Raw genomic sequence first — 18,813 nt, 5'->3', positions numbered from 1 at the left:
TTGACCCCAGGACCCTGGGATCATGACCTGAGCCTAAGGCAGAGGCTTTAACCCACTGAGCCACCCAGGCGCCCCTAGTGTTAGGTACTTTTAAAAAGGAAGGCCTTTTCTCAAACTAATGCATCAGCCTCCTAATGGGTATCTCCACAGGTGAGCTCCCACCTTTCCATATAATGCCACACCCTGCCATTGATGTATTTTTCTAATACACAGCTCCTGGGTGTGTCACTTTTTTCTTTTTTTAATCAACTTTCTAGAGCTGAAACAAACACGACAGAGAATTCCTTATGCTGGCATTCAAGATCCCCCACTAACCTGGGACCATCCTGCCTTTCTAATTAAGTCTTAAATTCAGTCTGCTCATAGGCCTCATACAGCTACTAACTAAGCTGAAGTACAACTTCCTTCTAAAGACATTTCTGAGTTCCTGACCTTGTCTCATGCTGAATTCTGTGACTCAGAACCCTTCCTTTTGGAAACAGCTACATAGCCAAATCTCCATCTTCCTTAAAAACCACTCAATGCAAACAGACCTTTCATAAATCCTTAATCTACCTATCATCAAGCTTAGAGATAATGTCTCCATCACATGAAATCCTTCTTTTTGATATTTATTATTAAATACCTTGTATAATAGTTATTTTTGAAACCCCAACAGGTTAGTAGAATATAATTCGTGTACTATAAAATTCATCTTTTAAAAGTATATGATTCAGAGACTTTCAGTATATTCACTGAATAATACAATTATCATCAATATCTAATTTCAGAACATTTCACTACCCCAAAGAGAAACTGAGAACCCAGAAACAATTAGTCCCCATTCTTCACTTTCCCCAGGCACTGGTGACCACTAATCTACTTTCTATTTCTGATTTGTCCATTTTACATATTTCCTATAAATGAAATCCTACAAGACTGGCCTCCTTTACTTAGCATGTTTTCACCTATATTATATCCTGTTTCTGTACTTCATTTCTTTTTGTTGCCAAATAACATTCCATTATATGCATATACCACATTTTGTTTATCCATTCATCAGTTGGGACATTTATTTTGGGTATCAACAAAATTGGGTATACAGTAACTCCCATTATGTTAGGAATTAATGAGTCGTATGGTAACTGTAGTTTTTAACATTCTGAGGAACTGCCAAACTGTTTTTCAAAGTGACGGTACCATATTATATTCCCACCTACAAGGCCAACACTTGTTATTGTCTTTCTGATTACAGCCATCATAGTGAGTCTGAAGTGGTATTCTCACTGTGGTTTGATTTGCATTTCTCTAATGACTAATAATGCTGAACATGTGCTTCTTGATCATTTGTAAATCTTCTCTGGAGAAATGACTACACAAATTCTTAGAACAATTTTAAATAGGGCGCTTTTTTTTTCTTTTTATTGTTGAATTTTAAGAGTTTCTAAAAAAGATATTCTGAATACAAGTTTCTTTTCAGATAAGATTTGCAAATATCTTGTCTCATTCTATGGGTCATCTTTGCACTTTTTTGACAGTGTTCCTTTTGAAGTGGAAGACTTTTTATTTTCATGAAGTCTTATTTATGTTTTCTTTGGTTGCCCTGTCTTTTGGTGTCATATATATATAAGAGGCCATTGTTTAACCCAAAGTCATGAGGATTATGTTTTCTTCTAGTTTTATAGCTTTAGCTGTTATATTTATGTCTATGATCCATTTTGAGTTAACTTTTGTATATGGTATGAGATAAGCATCCAAACTCATTCCTTTGCATGTAGAAATCCAATTGTCCCAACACTTTGTTGACAAGACTATTCTTCCCCAATTGAATGGTTATCAAATGACCATGAATTTAAGAATTCATTTCTGGACTCTCATTTCCATTCTGTAGATCTATATATCTATCCTTATGACAGTACAACACTGTCTTGATCATAGTGGCTTTGTACTAAGTTTTGAAACTTTGTTCTTCTCTTTCAGGATTATTTTGGCTATTCTGGGTCCTTTACCTTTCCATATGAATTTTAGGATCAGTTTGTGTGCTATACTGAACAAAAATATTTATTTCTCTTGCCTATAAAGGGCAAGACATAGGTTGAACTATTTGCACTTGGCCATAGCACAGTGACATGCTTTTAAGAGAGACTACATATTACTATGAAATGAATGAATGAGAAAAAACACAAACATCCCAAAGCCTATCAAATTATTCATATCTCAACTATACAGAGAAAACAAGTCGGAAATAAACCACAAGGAAAACTCCAATGTAGCACCATTCACATTTTCCAGGCAATCTGAAGCCCTTCCCCATCACCAATGCTTTAAATCCCCAGTATTAAAAATGCACTGAATTTCCACAATATGCTCTTCATTCCCCCGATCCTACAAGAAATGGGTAAAATTTAAAGAGCAGGGATTACTACTTAAAATTTCAGCATTTTCCTTAGACATGGTTAGAAATCGCAGAGCAATCTAAAATCCAGGTGCCCTATGCAAAATCCTAATAAATATACTCACACATATTTAAGAGGCCAGTCCCCAATTCACAGTCCAAGACGTTTTAACAATTTGTTCTTAGCTTGGGTGAGGAAAAATTCACCATCATCTTCCCACTTAGAAGTGCGCAAAGGATGTAAAGCAATATGCTCAGTGTTTTTCTAAACTTGCCAGAGCAGAGAAAAGAATCCCCTGAAATTTGATTCAAAAGGGCTAGGATAAGGCCTGAGAATCTGTATGTTAACAAGAGCCCCAGGTGATTCTCATCAGGCAAACTTGTGAAACAGGAGCTTTCAGTTACCAAACTTATTTACACCTTCCTGTAGTTTGCTGTATACCACTCAACATCACCTGTTAGAGGTCAGAAAACAGATGGAAGCTTTTAGCAAAGTTCTCATTCTTTCCACGTTTTCTAAAAATAGCACTACCACACCTACCTAATTTTGCCCACATCTAAAATAACATTCAAATGAAAAGCCTTTATGAAATGACATTAAAGTCATTTCTCCATCCACGCAGTAACTAAAAAGTAAGGACTCTTGACACTGCTCAAGGTAAATTCTCTTACTTTTGGGACTGCACACAGTTTACTGTAAACTCTTATTCTAATACTAATATTTGCTGTCAATCTTTCTGTACAGGAGGGTAGGCATTAAACAGCTATTTTAAAATTTTAACTCTACCTAGAAATAAACACTAAGCACATGAGAGAAAACAAAAGAGCAAACAACAAAAAATAACCCATGCTCCAAAAAGATGTTTACTCCCATTTTCACATTTTTAAAAAAAATATTTAAATATTTAACTTCCTTCTAAATGGTCTCCTCTGAACACCAAGAGGGGAAAACTGCCGATTTTATAAACACACATGCCTCTATACCTAGCTTTGGGGCTAGTAAGAGCGATTCCTTAGATGGGCTAAACCTTGCCTCCTATCCTACACATTTTATATTTTAAATTTACATTAAATTTCTTCCCTCTTAAAACAGAAAAGAATAAGGAAAAATTTAGATGTCCCATATGGAAGTGGGTCTGTGGTTGCCTGGGACTGAAGGTGGGGATATTACCTGGAAAATGCAAAAAAGAAATTTTGGGGTTCATTGGGATGTTCTACATTTCACTTGGGGTGGTGGTTATATATGTGTATGCGCTTGTTAAAGCTCATTGAAATGCACACTTAAATTATATTATATAAATTATACCTCTTTCTAATCTTAACATTTTCAAAATAGTACAGAAAGGCACAAAATGAAAAGTGTAAGTTCCTATTGCCCTCAACCCCCTTGTCCTCAAAACAACCTCCGGCATCAGCTTCCTGTGTTGCCTTCTAACAACAACAACAAAAATATTTCATGCACAAACCCGCTCTACAATGTATCTTTGCTAAGCCCCCTGAATATGTAAAAGTCTACCCAGGAATGACAAAACCTAGAAGAAATAAAATTAGCTGTGGTTTCTTGGCTCCCTTAGCACTCATGGTCCCCAGGCCCCATTAAGGACGAAAGCGGCCCAAACTGAGTTGAAATCCCCATTGTCAAACACTAGTAAGGTATTGCTGGTATTTGCCTTTGGCTAACAGGGCCTTGAAAGAAGGACAAGCTCCCCTCACCAGAAGAAAAGAAACAAACAGACAAACAAACTGGCAGGAGATATGAAAATGCCACAGAGCAGGGCCTTTAAACTCTCTTTGGCCTTCCTCCTGGCCCTCCCAGCAGGACAGTGGGTGGTCCCAGCCCCAAGGCATTAGACACACCTGTGCCTTGCCTAATTAGCTCCACAGACTCATTGGCAAGAACACCTGCTTGGGCTGGAGGTGTGGGCTGGGGCAAGGTATCAAGAGTCCTTTTGGAAATAGAACTTGGGTTGGTGGAAGCACAGAACTCAAAGGCAAGTTCGAAGAGCAGGATTTGATCTGTGTTAACTTGACGAGTAATGTACTTTGTCCCACAGGATGCCACCAAGAAGTCCCCCCCGCCTTTTTAAATAGACTGAAGCTGTGGTTCTCAAATGCCTAACATCCCTGGAGGGGAGGCTGTCACTCAGTGGATCTGGAAGAGGGACGGGAAATTTGATTCTGAAATGGCTCCTGAGGTAACTCATGAGGCACAGCCGGACGTGGGAATCCCTGGATTGGGCTGTCTTCCTCTTAAAGGCTAGCTGACTCCAAGTCTACATCCAGACCCGCTCAGATCTCTTCTGGTCCATTCTTCAGGCAGCAGCCAAATTTTACCATGTTATGTCCAGCTCATGACTTTCCATTGGCTTTCCGCCGCCCCTGAGGTGAGGATCCAAGCCTTTTAAATAGTTTATTGGATTCTGACTGCATCCCCTCCACCCCATCCCCCGTGCTTCTCCAGGCCTGTGTTATAGGCACACCTGAAGCCCTGCAGGTCCTCAAACTCACCAAGCACCCTTTTCGCCCATCTTCTCCACCTCTCCTATGCTTCCCTTACAGTGCTTACCCCTCTCCTTTTTCCCTTCCGCATAAACAGCTGCTCCCTCCTCTCCTTGCAAGCTGTGTGGGAAGGCATGTCCTGAAATAATGTAGAAAATGGGAAGGGAGGGAGGACAGCACTCTTAAGTGCCATCCCTGTGTCCTGTGCTCTTGGGTATTTTTGCTCATTTATCTCAATCTACCCTCACAATCATCCTGTGACTTTCTCAGGGAAGTAGCATGGCTTGCCCAAGGTTCCACAATCACCAGTAGCAAAGCCAGGAATCTGAGTTTTGCTCATTCTGGCTCCAAAGCCTGGAGAAGAGAGCTGCAGAGCACGGGAGAGATGAAAAGAAAGAAGGCAAGGAAAAGAAGGCCACAGGAATAAAACAAACAAAAAGTCCTGCAAAGAACAAAAACTCAATACCTACAAGGCAGCTATCAGGGCCTGGGTGAATGAAATTATCTTCAGTGCTTTGTGCCTCATTGGCTACAAAATCAATAGATCAGGAATAGAAAGGAGCTGCTTCCATTCTGGGCTGCTGCTGGCAGTGTGTACAGCAAAACTGAGTAAAATCAGCTTGAGCTCTAAGCCCACCTTGCCTCTATGGGAAGCAGAGAGCCAATGCCCACAAAGTGCCCACGCTGAGCAGGCACTGTGTGGCCACAACTGAACCAGCTGCATTGACTTCACACCAGTTTCCAGCAGACTTGGCAACACTTCAAGACCTTGGAGTTTGCATAAATAAAAACGAACTCCAAACTCCAAGAGATAAACTTTGGACGTTGAAGGGTCTTAATGAAAATCAATGCCAAAATGGGGAGTGGAGAAATTTCAACACCCCAGGCGTAGCACAGTCACCCTCATTTCAGACAATGGCATCGATGGCTACCAATGGTCCTCCTCTCCTTAAGTGAACTGGACACCAAGGGACGGAAGGACTGAGCTGCACATGAGACAGCAACGTTCTTAGAAAAATCCTGCAGAATGGTGCTGGCTAATCTTTTCAGTCCTTCCCAATGTACTCATTGGAAGGCTTCCAAAGTTTTATGGAGATTCTTTGTAACTCCCTATTTAGAAGAGCATAGAAGTTCCATTTAACCATTTTAATTAAAAGTGAAAGAGAAAGATAAAACCAACATTTACTAGTATCCCTTCTGTGCCCAAAACTGTGCTAGTGCTTAGTAAATGTGATATAACCTGTATATTAATTCCAGGAGTTTATTATATAATTATCCCCATTTTACTGGCATGAAACATGAAATTCAGAGACAACTGGTAACCTGCCCAAGGCCACACACTAACAAGTGACAAGAGCTGTTTCAAATATTTTGTAAAAGGAGCTAAAGAATGAATGGATTAAAATGTAATTAAGAAGAAAACCCAGGATTCTAATTGGATCTATATGATCATAAAGATTACAGGCTGCCTCCCACATGGGACCTCTCAAACAGGATGGACTCATCAGGTGAGCAAAACTCGGGAGGCACAAATAACATCCTTGGATGGATAAACTTATGCCCAAGTCTTCAGGGACAAGAGATGCTCTCTAAGACACATTTGAACTCTGCACTATGTGTAATTCATCCCCTTTGTCATGCACCAAGGAAGGCCTATCACCCTCTATTCTTCTAGGGCCCCACACAGAAAGCACAGATATTGTCAGATTTTGTACCCAGATCCCTCCTTTTAATCAGGGCCTCCCTCTGGAATGAAGTTCCACCACATCCAAACGGCTTGGGGGTATATCCACCGAGTTAGATGATTCCAAAAGCAAATGGAAATAAATACTGGGTGCCCTTGTGTCAGTTACTGAACTTCTCGGAACATCATGGTGCTTGGCACAGTGTTTGGCAATCATCTGCTGAAGGGATGGTTGAACGGAAGGGGGTCTGGGAGGATGGATAGGTCACAAACTAGAATATCTGATAGAGAAACAGCAGACATTTAGACTATTTGTCTTTCCTGCCATTCCCATTATCATTATTGGAAGAGTATAGAACCAGAGGGGAAGAAGACTCCCTTTCTTGGGCTATAGCTCAGGAAATGGGCTTTTATTGCTTTTCTTCTTAATCTCCTTCCTCAGCAGTCAGTCCATCCATACCCCTAGAGGCACACTGTGATAAGCATTTCTGAGCAAAGTAAAGAGAGCTTATTAAAAAAGGCCCGAGGATTTGTGGGGGCATAGCCTGTGCAGACAGGCCAGATAACTAGCAACCCAAGGCATGGGTAGGGGACCCAAGCTCTATCTCAGACATGTGTCAGAGGTTTCCCAGGTCAGGTTTCTCTCAGGGTTCTGCCCTAGTTCCACCTTTGTTCTGCTTTTCTGAAAGTAATTAAAATAAAGAATTCAAGAGCCCAAGAGAACCATGGGGTTGGCAAGTCCAAACCCCTAGGAATGGCATACACATTCAGGGTGTTTATTCATCAGTACTTGAGAGCCAAGAGTACATTCACTCAAAGACAAAAAATGTGAACTGCCTGGTCCACAAGTGGGATAAAAGCTGACTGCTAGATTAATGACCACGGTGTTTGGAGGATTGTTGTATTGCCACCTTGTTTTTCATATTCTGAGGGAGGTCCAGTCAAATGATCAGCAGCTCCACAGGCTGCCAATTTCCATCACATTCAGGATCTCTCATGAACCTGCAAACCAACTTCCTAGAGATATAAGGAGTGACCCATACATTTTCTAACTCTTGAGCTGTGCCTTGCACCAAAGAACCAGAAAAAGGGTCTGACCTCATGGAACTCAGCCACCACCCCAGGAGCCAAGAAAAGCCTTTTTTTTTTTTTTTTTTTTTTTTTTTTTAGGATCCCATTAGATGGAAAGAGAAGAAACAATACTATGCTAAGCTCTGCAATGAAAAAGTTCTCTCTACAAAAGAAGCCAAACTCCAAAGTATGGTAGTATAGTATAGTATACTATACTATATGATTTCATTTTCAGAAAGTTCGAAATTAGACAAAAGTCTCCCACAGTGTCCAGAGTCAAGCGATGCTTGCCTCTGTGTAGGAAGGATGTGACAATAAATGGAAGAAGCATGACGGGGGCTTCAGAGATGCTTGAGAACATTTTATTTTAATTTGTGTGCTGGGTACATGAGTCGTGTTTACTTTGTGATAACTCAGGTTGTATACTTAACAATTTGTAAGAGTTGATGAGCTTTATACAGACAGAAAGAGGATTATGCTTATTGCTGGCTGCTTGCAGAACCCCATCCATGTACACTGGGCCACTTTTAAAAAAGAATAAACCCACAAGCCTAGTTTCTTATCTTAAATGGTGTTTTCACGGTTTTCAAAATCAGTCAGGTTATTTTCAGGCTGACTATTATGAATATCAAGGCCTAATCAAGCCCTTTCCTGCACTTGGTCAACCTCTGAATGGGCCAAAATCTGCCTGTAGTCCCACAGGCAGATCAACTAAGTCATCCTCAGGCCTCCCTGGTCTGACAAGGAAAGCAAGAGATACAGAGCCCATAGGCTAAGTTAAGCAACTTTCTCCAGATTACACAATGCGCTGCTGGTGGGGGGGCCTTGCCATTTCTATCCAAGGGCTATCACTTTTCTACTACAGCTTATTCCACAGGGGCCAATTAACACAATCTCCTTGGGGGACAGAAAAAAAAAAAAAGCCCCTGGAACTCATGGGGTCGTTCTTTGTATGCAATGCACACAAAGGGGTTTACCAAGTTCTTCTCCAAGAGGAAATCTGGAGAGCCAGGAAGAGGAGGAGGGAAGTGCTGAGTCTGCAGCAGGGCATTGCAACACAGCCCAGTGTTTTTGTGGAAACGATGTTCCCCTAATCAAAACAGAGTTGCATAAATGGACTCACTCCACTTAAGAAAAAAAAAGGAGAAAAAGAAGAAGAAATTTAAAGCCTATAAATAGGAACCACACAACCCTGATTAATTTTAAAGTTCTTTCTCCACTGTCTTTTTTAGATAGTAGCTAAAAATAAAGGCTTGAAACTTGAAATAATGTAAGCAACTAATCACACACAAGCACAGGGCTTTTCCCATATATGGCTGGGTTATTCTTTAGCCTTTGAAAAGACCAAATGAAGAGATGGCCAACAACCAAAATAATCCTTCAGACATTTGAAAATGAGGAGAAAGAACTAGAAGAGTTGGTGAATGACAAACAATTGTGAAGCTCAATGGGGGTAAATGACGCTGAGAGGGATTAGTTGCCATAGTACTTTAAAAACATGGGCACATGCATTTTGACACTGGACCCTTCTATAAAGAGACTGTTTTGCCCTCTGGCCTTGGCACTAAGAAAACTACAGCTGTGGTGATTTAACATAAAGGACTTAAAGAAGGAGAGAAGTGCAGGGGCATGACTGAAAATTTAATTAAGGCCCTTCTCAGTATGAAATCTGTAAGGGCGATGAGGGCACATTTCAAGGTCAGAAAAGAGGGACAGAGACATGTGAAGAGGGGAAGTAGATAGGGATTCGAATGAGATTCGAGCGTAAATAGCAGAGGTCGGCTCCAGAAGACAGCTTTCTTATGATGGAAGGTTATTACAGTGTCTGTTGGGTTCTGTCTGAAATGTTTCTGTAGAAAGATGAACATATTCATGTCAAATAAATGCAGCATAGTGGCACACAGTCTGTGTGAGACAGACTGGAAAAGCCACATTTGCACTGTGTTTTATGGTCTGCAAAGCCTCATCATAGATACAATCTTGGACACCAGGTAAGGCACCTGCTTTTACTAATATGGAAAGGGGCTCTGAGAGGGTAAGTGACCTACTTGGACACCAGGTAAGGCACCTGCTTTTACTAATATGGAAAGGGGCTCTGAGAGGGTAAGTGACCTAACACACGGTGTCTGACGGGCGACTTAGTGCAAGAGGGCTGGAGTGTCGACCAGAAGGTAACACTCCCCGTGGGCAGGCCGGGAAAGTTTCACTCACAATGCCTCACGAAGAGCACCAGTAGGTGTGCCAAATTTAGGTTCATGTTTTGGCTCATCCACTACCTCTCTATGACTGTGGGCAAATAATTTTCCTTCTTCTGATTCAAACCATCCACTGGAAAATGGTAGGGCTGTCCTAGATGACAGGAAGCAGGAGGTGGGGAGGCATGGGGAGACCAATGTGGGCTGAGGGGCCACCCTACTCTTGTCTTCAGCTGTGAGCCTGTCCTCAGAACCCCCAGATGGGACTGGCGGGCACTGTTACCACTTTCTGTGTGGAGACAGCCTTCCTCTTATACACAGAAATACACAGATAGCACCTGGATAAATGGCTTCCAGAAAGTAAGACTGGAAAATATCCTCATTCCTCCAAAAACACAGTAACAAAAACTAGTGACAAGGCAACATGAATTTGAAATGTTCATTCCATCATTTTTTTTTCTCTCTCCTTCTCTATGGGATGGATCTTCTTCATACTTCAGATTCTTTTTTTGAAAAGAAGCCCTACTTTTTGACACTTCTAAGGGTTTTCCCATGTATACCCATAAGGCTTTTTATGTGGCTAGGGACTGAATAATAAAGAACAGCAACAAAAATAGCCAGCATCCTTCACCAAGGGCCTATGACACGCCAGGCACCACTGTCAAGCACTCTTGTACCCATCATTTCTGATCTCTGCAACCACCACACGAGGGCAGTATTACTGTCTCCATTTTATAGACAGGCAAACAAGGGCTCAGACAAGTTTAGGGATTTGGCCAAGGAAGGCCATCTTAATTAACTGAAGGGCTGGGATTTAAACTGTCGTCTGGCCAATTCCAGAGTATGTTCTTGCTGCTGCTTCTTCACTACAAGACCTCCAGTCAACATGCTAAATGTATCCAAGACTCTGGATGATGCTACTTGTTTACAATTTCTCCTCATCACCATCCCTGCAAAATGGGATACTTGCCGGGTAGTCTTAAAACATTCCCACCAAAACTCAAAGCAGCTGGAGGAGAAAGAGGGTGGAAAAGAAGGTGGGCTGAACTGATGATGGTATGATGAGGTGACCCCACATGCGTTCCCCCTGTACCACTGGAACCAGGTCCAAAATTATGACTTCACTTCCAAATCACTAACCTGGTGAGGCACAAGCCCGAGAGAGGTTGGTGGCTCATTCATGCGGTCATCACTGCTGCTGGCAATGGCATAGCCCCTGAAAAAAGAAAACAATTACAGGTACTCGTCTAATAAAACTTTAGGTTTAAGACCCATGAGGATGATCTGGAGGGGGGCCATGTGAGATTTATAAGGATAACCAAAAATGTCCCTTGTGAGAAAGCACGAACTAGCAAAAACCTAATTTCCATGGGAGGGAAAGAGGAAGAAGAGCACACACACACAAAATGCCTGAATTCTGAAGTCAGAAAGGCCAGAGCTTGTGACCACAAGAAAGTTGCTTAACTTCTCTGTGCTCTCGGTCCATTAACTATAAAACAGGAATAAGACCATTATGAGGAATAAATTAGGAATAAATTAGACAAACTGCCAAGTGCAAAGTTTGGCATATGCTAAGCAGATTGTTAACTCCCTTACTCTGAGATAGTCTTGTAAAAAAAACAAGGGCACATTTTTGTACTGAAATTTTGAAATGGAAAACTTGCCAACCTTAACTTCTTGAGGTGATATGAATGCTACAAAAATGGAGGAAGGAAATAGAACAGTGAGGAATTAATTGGGCAGGAGAACAAATGCACTCTTCCCGAATGAGAGTGTGATGTCTCCTTATGGCACAGAAGATATGTGACACAGGACCTGGTTTCAGCCTACAACAAGGGCAAACACTGCAGACTGAGGGGACAGTGTCAAGGAATGGCAGAATCGGCTCTCCAAGAATTTATCCCAGAAACACCCTGTCAGGAGGACATATGACACTTAGAAGGCAGGGGTAGGTGAGGTGGGGGGGAGGGATGACAAGATGAGAGGAAGACAAAAAAAAAAAAAAAAGAAGAAAAAGAAGAAGAAGAAGAAAGCTGCTTATTTTCATTTAACTCTGTTACACCTAGACTAACTATGCATTCTACGAATATTGTATAGAGGTCATCTTTTCAATCGTGCAGAAAAACTCTTGAGTCATAGAATAAAGAGAATATTCAATGTTATTTTCTGAGAATTAGAAAAACAAATCTTTCAAAAATTCAATTCTCTCCTTTCTGTGTTACAAACAGCATAGCAGGATGATTAAAAAGAGTTTGGAGCAACACTGTCTTGGGTGAAAGCCCAAATATACCACTTACCAGCTTTGTGAATTCCCGCAACTTATCCTATGACTCAATTTCCCCCTCAAAAATGGGACAGGTAATAGTTCTTTCCTGATAGATTGGCTATGAGGATTAAGTGAGTTACTCTTGCAGAGTGATTAGAACAGTGCCTCGCACAAGGTAAGCACTATATAATAAGCATCTGACAAACAAAATAAATTACAGTGTATTTGTCAGATAATTAGGTGTAAAAATCCATTTGACTTCATTCTGCTAGCTGACACCTGGCAGCAGACCCTTGAGCAGGTATAGAGAGAATCTTAAACTGTTTAATCATTTTTCTTTTACTTTTTTCTTTGTTTCCTCTTCTTTTCTTTCCTCCACCCCTTTCTCATCTCTCCTTTCCTTCTTTCTTTCTTAAAATTACTGGCTCTAATCTTGAAATTAATTTAATTTTACCTCACTTCTATTTATTACAAGATGAATAAATTATATTTTTTTATAGGTCATTACATAAGAGCTTCTTTCTTGGAGCAGATAGGGTGTCCAGATCACAATCATGCTAAGCTTTGTATCTTTAATATAACACATATACAGTATAGTATAGTAATCATATAGAGTACCATAAAGCCAAGGTCCAGTTGAAACAAAGCATATCAGGTCACTCACTTCTCTACTCTCACATGCAAGCTAGTACACTAGGAGTGCTTAATAAATTAAAAAATATATTTTAAAAAAGTGGTATGGCATTGGTAGGCTAGGTAGTCACGACCAACCCTCCACTGAAAACAAACAGAAAGCTAGATTCCGTATTAAAACTTTTGTTTGAAAGCATGACAGCTACCAAAGTAGGGAAGAAATGCAGAGCCAAGATCTGTGAGAGGAGAGAAGCCCATAGAGCTCAACACAGCATTCTCAAGGGCAACTTTCTGTCATAAGGTGATTACGAACCTCAAAAAGCGGTGAGGAATCCAGAAGCTGAAGAGTTATATGGACAGACAAATGGACTGGAAGGAAAAACTAGAGTTTGAGGTCTGCCAATAAGGAGGAATCATGAAAAATATTCCAGGTGTTGGACTGGGAACAATGGGGTTACATTCTAGGAATAAGAGTGAACCAGAAATAGACAACCCCTAATTAGACTTAAGTATTCCAGGACTACTAATGTATTTGGTCTTGCAGTTTTCCAGAAGGAAATGGAAATAACATCATCTGGGCAATTTTTTAATGTCTAATAGTAAAAAATAATCAAGCAAAAAAAAAAGAAAAACCAAGCAGATTTGAGAAACTGGGGAAATTGAAAAACTAACTGGTTGTGAAGTGGTATGAAGGAATTACTTTTATTTTTATATGTAAAGTATCTTTACTAAAAAGATACATTTTTATGAATGAATTGCTACATCTTGGATTTGCTTTAAAATAAGCCAGTGGGAAGAGAAAAAATGGGGATAATAGTATAGATAAATGATGATGGGCCATATGTTGGTAACCACTGAAGCTGGGGGGTCTATACAATGGGGTTTATTATTTTACATATACTTTTTCTTTCATATATGTCTGAATTTTCCATAATCAAAATGATTTGTCTAAAAAAAAGAAAAAAATACCAGGTACTAGAGGAGGTAATATATAACCAAAAGCCAAGGTCAAGGTCAAAAAACAAATAAACAAAAAACAAAACCAACAGGCAAGAGAAACAGAATCACAGGAGATCCAGATAATGGAGATACCTTATAAGAATTAAAAGGAAAAACATAATTAAGTTTTTAAGGAATGAAAAAGAGCAAAATCACAATTTCAGCAGAGATTAGGAAATGTATAAAATAAAATCAAATGGAACTGTTATAACTGAAACATAAAATAATTTAAAACTCAGTGAATGGTTTAACACATATTAGACATAGAAGAAGAAAGAATTAGCAAACTGGAAGATAACCCAAAAGCAAACTGGCAGACTAAAGCAAAGAAAGACAAAATACTGGAAAATATAGAAAAGGGCATACGTTGATTCTGACATGCAATTAGAGACTCAAAAGGAAAGAAGACAGAAAGGAGCAGAAGCCATATTTTAAGAGATAATGGCTGAGGATTTTACACACGAGAGGAAAGGCATCAAGCCATGGGTTCAAGAAGCACTAGAGAACACAACCAGGAAAAATACATAACTAGGTATATCACAGTCCAACTTCTCACAACCAAAGACAATGAGAAGGCCTTAAAAGCTACTAAGGGCAGGGAAAGAGGAAGAAAAACAAACTGTATCAGAGGAGCAACAGTGAGTTAAACAACCAAGTCCTCAACAACAATAAAAACACCCACAGATATTAGGACTATACTCTCAATGTGCTAAAAGAAAATTACCCCCATTATCTTCAATTCTATACCCAGCAAAAATATCTTTCAAATATGAAGACAAAGTCATTTTCAGACAAACAAAAACTGAAGTATCTTGTCACTAGTATTCCTAAAGGAAATAATAAAGGGCATTCTTCTGGCAGAAGGATAACAGCCCTGGCTGGAAGCTCCAAGATACAAAAAAAAAAAAAAAAAAAAGAAAAGTAACAAAAAAGGAAAATGCCAGGCAAACATAATGAATACCACTACATAATAATCTCTTCTGGGGTTTTAAAATATATACATAAATCCAAAAAAAATGAGTGAGCAGACACTTCTGTTTGCCAGCCCAACATCCATTCTGCACATCTATCTCATCACAACTTTTTTCAGGGAGGTAATGTGCCCAGATAAAACAACCATATTTGTCAGTCTCCCTGGCAGCAAAGTATGGCCACATGATAATAGGAGTTAGAATCAATGGGTGAGTCTTCCAAGAAAGCTCTTTAAAAGGGAGCAGCCTCAACTGAGCTGACAGGTGTTCTTAACTTTAACACAGAAGAAGTACTGGAGGTGGAGGTGGCAAGCATAAGGAAGAAAAGCTGACAGTATCTGGGAGAATGGTAAGAAGGAAAACTTCAGTCCCGATGGCTTAACAAAGCTTTTGTACCAACTCTGGATTGCCTGCCTCTAGGCTTCTTGCTGCATAAGCAAAATAAACTCCCATTTGGTCAAGTCACCGAGGATGTTACATAAAGCCCAATGCAATTTCTATCACATGTGATTCGTGTATTGCCTTGCAAATGTTCAGGGCTAAGGAGATCAAAACCTACTAACAGAATAAAAGCATGAAGGTCCCTAAGGCCTCCACCAAAATGTTTATTTTTCCTTTTCATCAGTTACCAAATAACTCTAGGAGAGTTCAGTTCCAAAAGGATGCAGAGACAGAGCCCCAAAGATCACATAATAAGCTCCCCCAGGCCAAAGAATCAGACTGGGTTTTTCAACCTTGTATTTTTGAAGAAAAAAATTCTCAGAAGAGTCAGGCTGAGAAAAGGCCAAGCTGTCTTTGTTTAAATGACCATCTCTACAGAGTAAACTCACCCTTCTGGATGCTGCAAAACAGAAACCATCAATTCCACGGCCAGGGCTCCTGCAATCATGGCCAGTCCTGGGCGGCTCACAGTGCACTGCTGGTCCAAGGTCCGGTCTCTGGTTGACTAGAGGAACAATCATTGATGTGTGCTCAAAGTTTCAGTCCACTCAACTGTGCTGTCTGAAGCAGTGATTAGAACAGTGCCTAGCATAAGGTAAGCACTATATAATAGTGCTTACTATCGTCCGCCTCCATGTTAAAGCTACATAAGATAACCAGACACTTGCTCACTGTGAGCAAAGAACATTCAGCCTCAAATAAGACCACTTCTTGGAAGTACCAAGAAAAACAAAATATACAACTTAGGTAACGAAATGAGGTAATTTGCTAAAAGGGAATAACAGTAATGAACAAATCAAAGATTGGGACCTAGCTGCCCCATATATGGAGTTTTGTCACGTTCTCTTTTAACGGATTCGAATCAACCCCACTGTGCTTGGTAACTGAGGAACACACAGAGAGGAATAATCTTCTGAATAATGCAAATGATTCTGCCCTGCCATTCTAACTGAGCCAATGCCTCAGAGTGCCTGTGATGTGGGGTAATTTGCCTTTTCTGCCGTCCTCAGCTCCTGTGTGCCTCTCATAGTGTGGACATCATGTCACACTGAGTGTGATTTTTGGGCTGAAGTACAAGTATTTTTGCTACAACATGGCTCCAAACACAAGCCCTCATTAGTGCAACAAAAGAAATTCTAATCTTCCAACTTTAGGCAAGTTAAGAGGTTGTTAAGGTTGATTTTGACTCTGAAATTTTCACCTTATGAACAGATACAACTTTGTTGCAACTGACTCTTAATCCTATTTCTTGGTAATGATGAAGTAAGAGGATAAGCTGTATATTATAACACCTCTGATGAAGATCATCAAGTCATCCTTCTTCACACGGAGAATATTTATCTTTTTTTCTTTATACAGGAAGGCCATAAAAGCCAGTCATCCAAAAGAGGTAGGTATTATTAAGGAACATGTTTTTAAAGAAGGGGAAAACGAAGGGACGTATAAAGAAACACCTAGGCTGTGTTTCACCAGAAGTGATTATCTGTTCTGATAAAAGACCATTCCTACAGACTGTGCCTTGTGTGGTGGCTTTAACGCCACAGAATCTTACATTTGCACAGTGTACTACCTGCTGTTCAGAGCACTTTCACATTTGACCCACCTTGCACTATGAGCAATCAGGTTAAAGTATTCTCCCCTCTCCTACTGGTAAAATAAGAGCCACCCAGATAAATCTGAATTTGAGATAGACAACGAATATTATTTTAATATGAGCAGGTCTTGACTATTGCATGGGACAAATTCATACTAAAATATTATTCACTTGAAATTCAAAGTTAACTGGGAATCCTGTATTTTCACTTGCTAAATCTGACAATCTTATGGGACTCGGCCCCATTCTGCAGACGCATGGGCAGTCTATGAGTGTTATTTGGAATCACCCCACAAGGCAGTGTCCAAGCCTGGACTGGAATCCGGGTCTTCAAACCCCTCACTTGATGCTGTCTTCAGTGATACAAGCACAGGAAACAGTGCTGAGTGCTGCCAGGGACCAATCTATCCTGCAGTTTCCCTGCTGAGCTTTCCACAAAAATTGTTGGTCACTGCATTTAAGCTAGTGAACAAGAAGAGCTGTGCACAGTTTATAACACCAATCAAGGCTCGTGGGGAGATAATGTCACTCCCAAATTAGAGAATTTTTCTATTTGTTTAAAGACAATATTTAAATAGTCACAAAAGAAAGAGCTGGGTCTCTTTGCCCCAGTGGGCAAGACAGTTGTAGGAAATACCTGGAAGCACAAAGAAATCTACTTACGTCTCCTGGAGCCACCACATCATTGCAGAAATAGCAGCCAAGTTTGTAGCCAGGGATGTTGGCAAAAAGTGATGAGCCCAGGAGGTCAGTAGGCGCCACAAGGTGACCAGAACACAAGTCCCCAGCTCCCTGCTGCTTAGGTTTCTTCAAGCCATGTCTCATGACAACAAATGTGTCAAATCCCAAGGCAGCATTGATGACCAGCTGTGGATTTCAAGGAATAAAAGTCTAGAGTTAAGAGACACTTACATTTTAAGCATGGCTAATTTCATATTTGGTCAACTTTAAAAATTTATTTTATAAATATGTGCATTTGAATGTAATTAGAGTCTAGAAGCCAATGTTAGTAAAAGCTACCCAACATTGAGGATTTGCTTGACCAGTGATTATCACTAATTATCTACTTTGGTTTCATTTAGAAGTCCCAGATGAGGATATTTACAGTTTTATATATCCTATTTACAGATAAGGATAATGAAAGTCAGAGTAGTTACTTCTATAACTTGCCCAGGGTCACTTAGCTGTTAAGAGGTAAATGTATAAAACCAAGTTTTGAGAGTTCTCAGTCACATTCTTTCCACCATTGTGCTATCATCTGCCATGTCTACACACATTTTTTTAAAAAAAGATTTTATTTGAGAGAGAGAGCAGAGTGAGAGAGAGTGACTGAGAGAGAATACATGACAAGCTGGGGAGAGGGGGCAGAGAGAGAAGCAGGCTCCTCCCTGAGCAGGGAGCTAGCCATGGGGCTTAATCCCAGGAGACTGGGAATCATGACCTGGGCTGAAGGCTTAACTGACTGAGCCACCCAGGGGCCCTAACAGACAATTTTTTTTTTCATAATAGCTTCACTGAGACATAACTGACACACTATAATTCAACCTTCACAGAGATTTTTTAAGGACACTTTTTTTCTCATTTATATTAGAATTTCTCTTAGTTGTAATTTAACTTATTCTCCTAAATTTCTGGTTATATGGGAAGTTGGATAATAAAAAGTTCACCAGAAAAAAAAAATCACTCACAATCTCATGGCTCAAACACTTACTACTAATAGTTTTGGGTATTTCTTCCTGTTGTTTTCACGCTTTCTCTTTCCTTGCCCCCTCTTTCTCCCTTCTTCTTGCGTCCTCCCCACCCTCTTGCTAAACAGATGTAAATGTTTATATATTTACCGATATATAAAATGTATACAATATCATATAATAATTTAATATTATTAAATGTATACAATATCATATCTTGCTTTTTTAACATAATGTGATATATTCCATGTTAAGTCTTTGAGAACATAATTGTGCACAGTTGCATAGTATTCCATCACATTTATGTACCGTGATTTACTTAACCATTTCATACTGTTGGCCCTTGAAGCTGTCACTGACCAAAAAGTAATAAATGAGACAGTCCTTGTCCTTTTGGA

At 40.0% G+C, this 18,813-nt stretch overlaps 1 protein-coding gene across 9 annotated transcripts in view; it reads right to left on the bottom strand.

Moving 5' to 3' along the window:
* The window catches only part of ATG7 (autophagy related 7), a 243,768-nt gene that overhangs the window by 167,230 nt on the left and 57,725 nt on the right, over window positions 1–18,813 (bottom strand). For all 9 annotated transcript variants that reach the window (XM_032327316.1, XM_032327289.1, XM_032327300.1 and 6 more), the window contains 3 exons: window positions 17,391–17,594; window positions 15,523–15,638; window positions 10,964–11,039 (listed from right to left, as the gene is read on the bottom strand). In XM_032327316.1, coding sequence (XP_032183207.1) covers window positions 10,964–11,039; window positions 15,523–15,638; window positions 17,391–17,594 — 396 coding nt within the window. The remainder of the gene's footprint in view (window positions 1–10,963; window positions 11,040–15,522; window positions 15,639–17,390; window positions 17,595–18,813) is intronic.

The sequence above is a fragment of the Mustela erminea genome, chromosome 1 (genome assembly GCF_009829155.1).
Source record: "Mustela erminea isolate mMusErm1 chromosome 1, mMusErm1.Pri, whole genome shotgun sequence".
NCBI classification, from domain to species: Eukaryota; Metazoa; Chordata; class Mammalia; order Carnivora; family Mustelidae; genus Mustela; species Mustela erminea.
The sequence above is the reverse complement of the archived record's forward strand: the minus strand, read 5'-3'. Positions and strand labels throughout refer to the sequence as shown.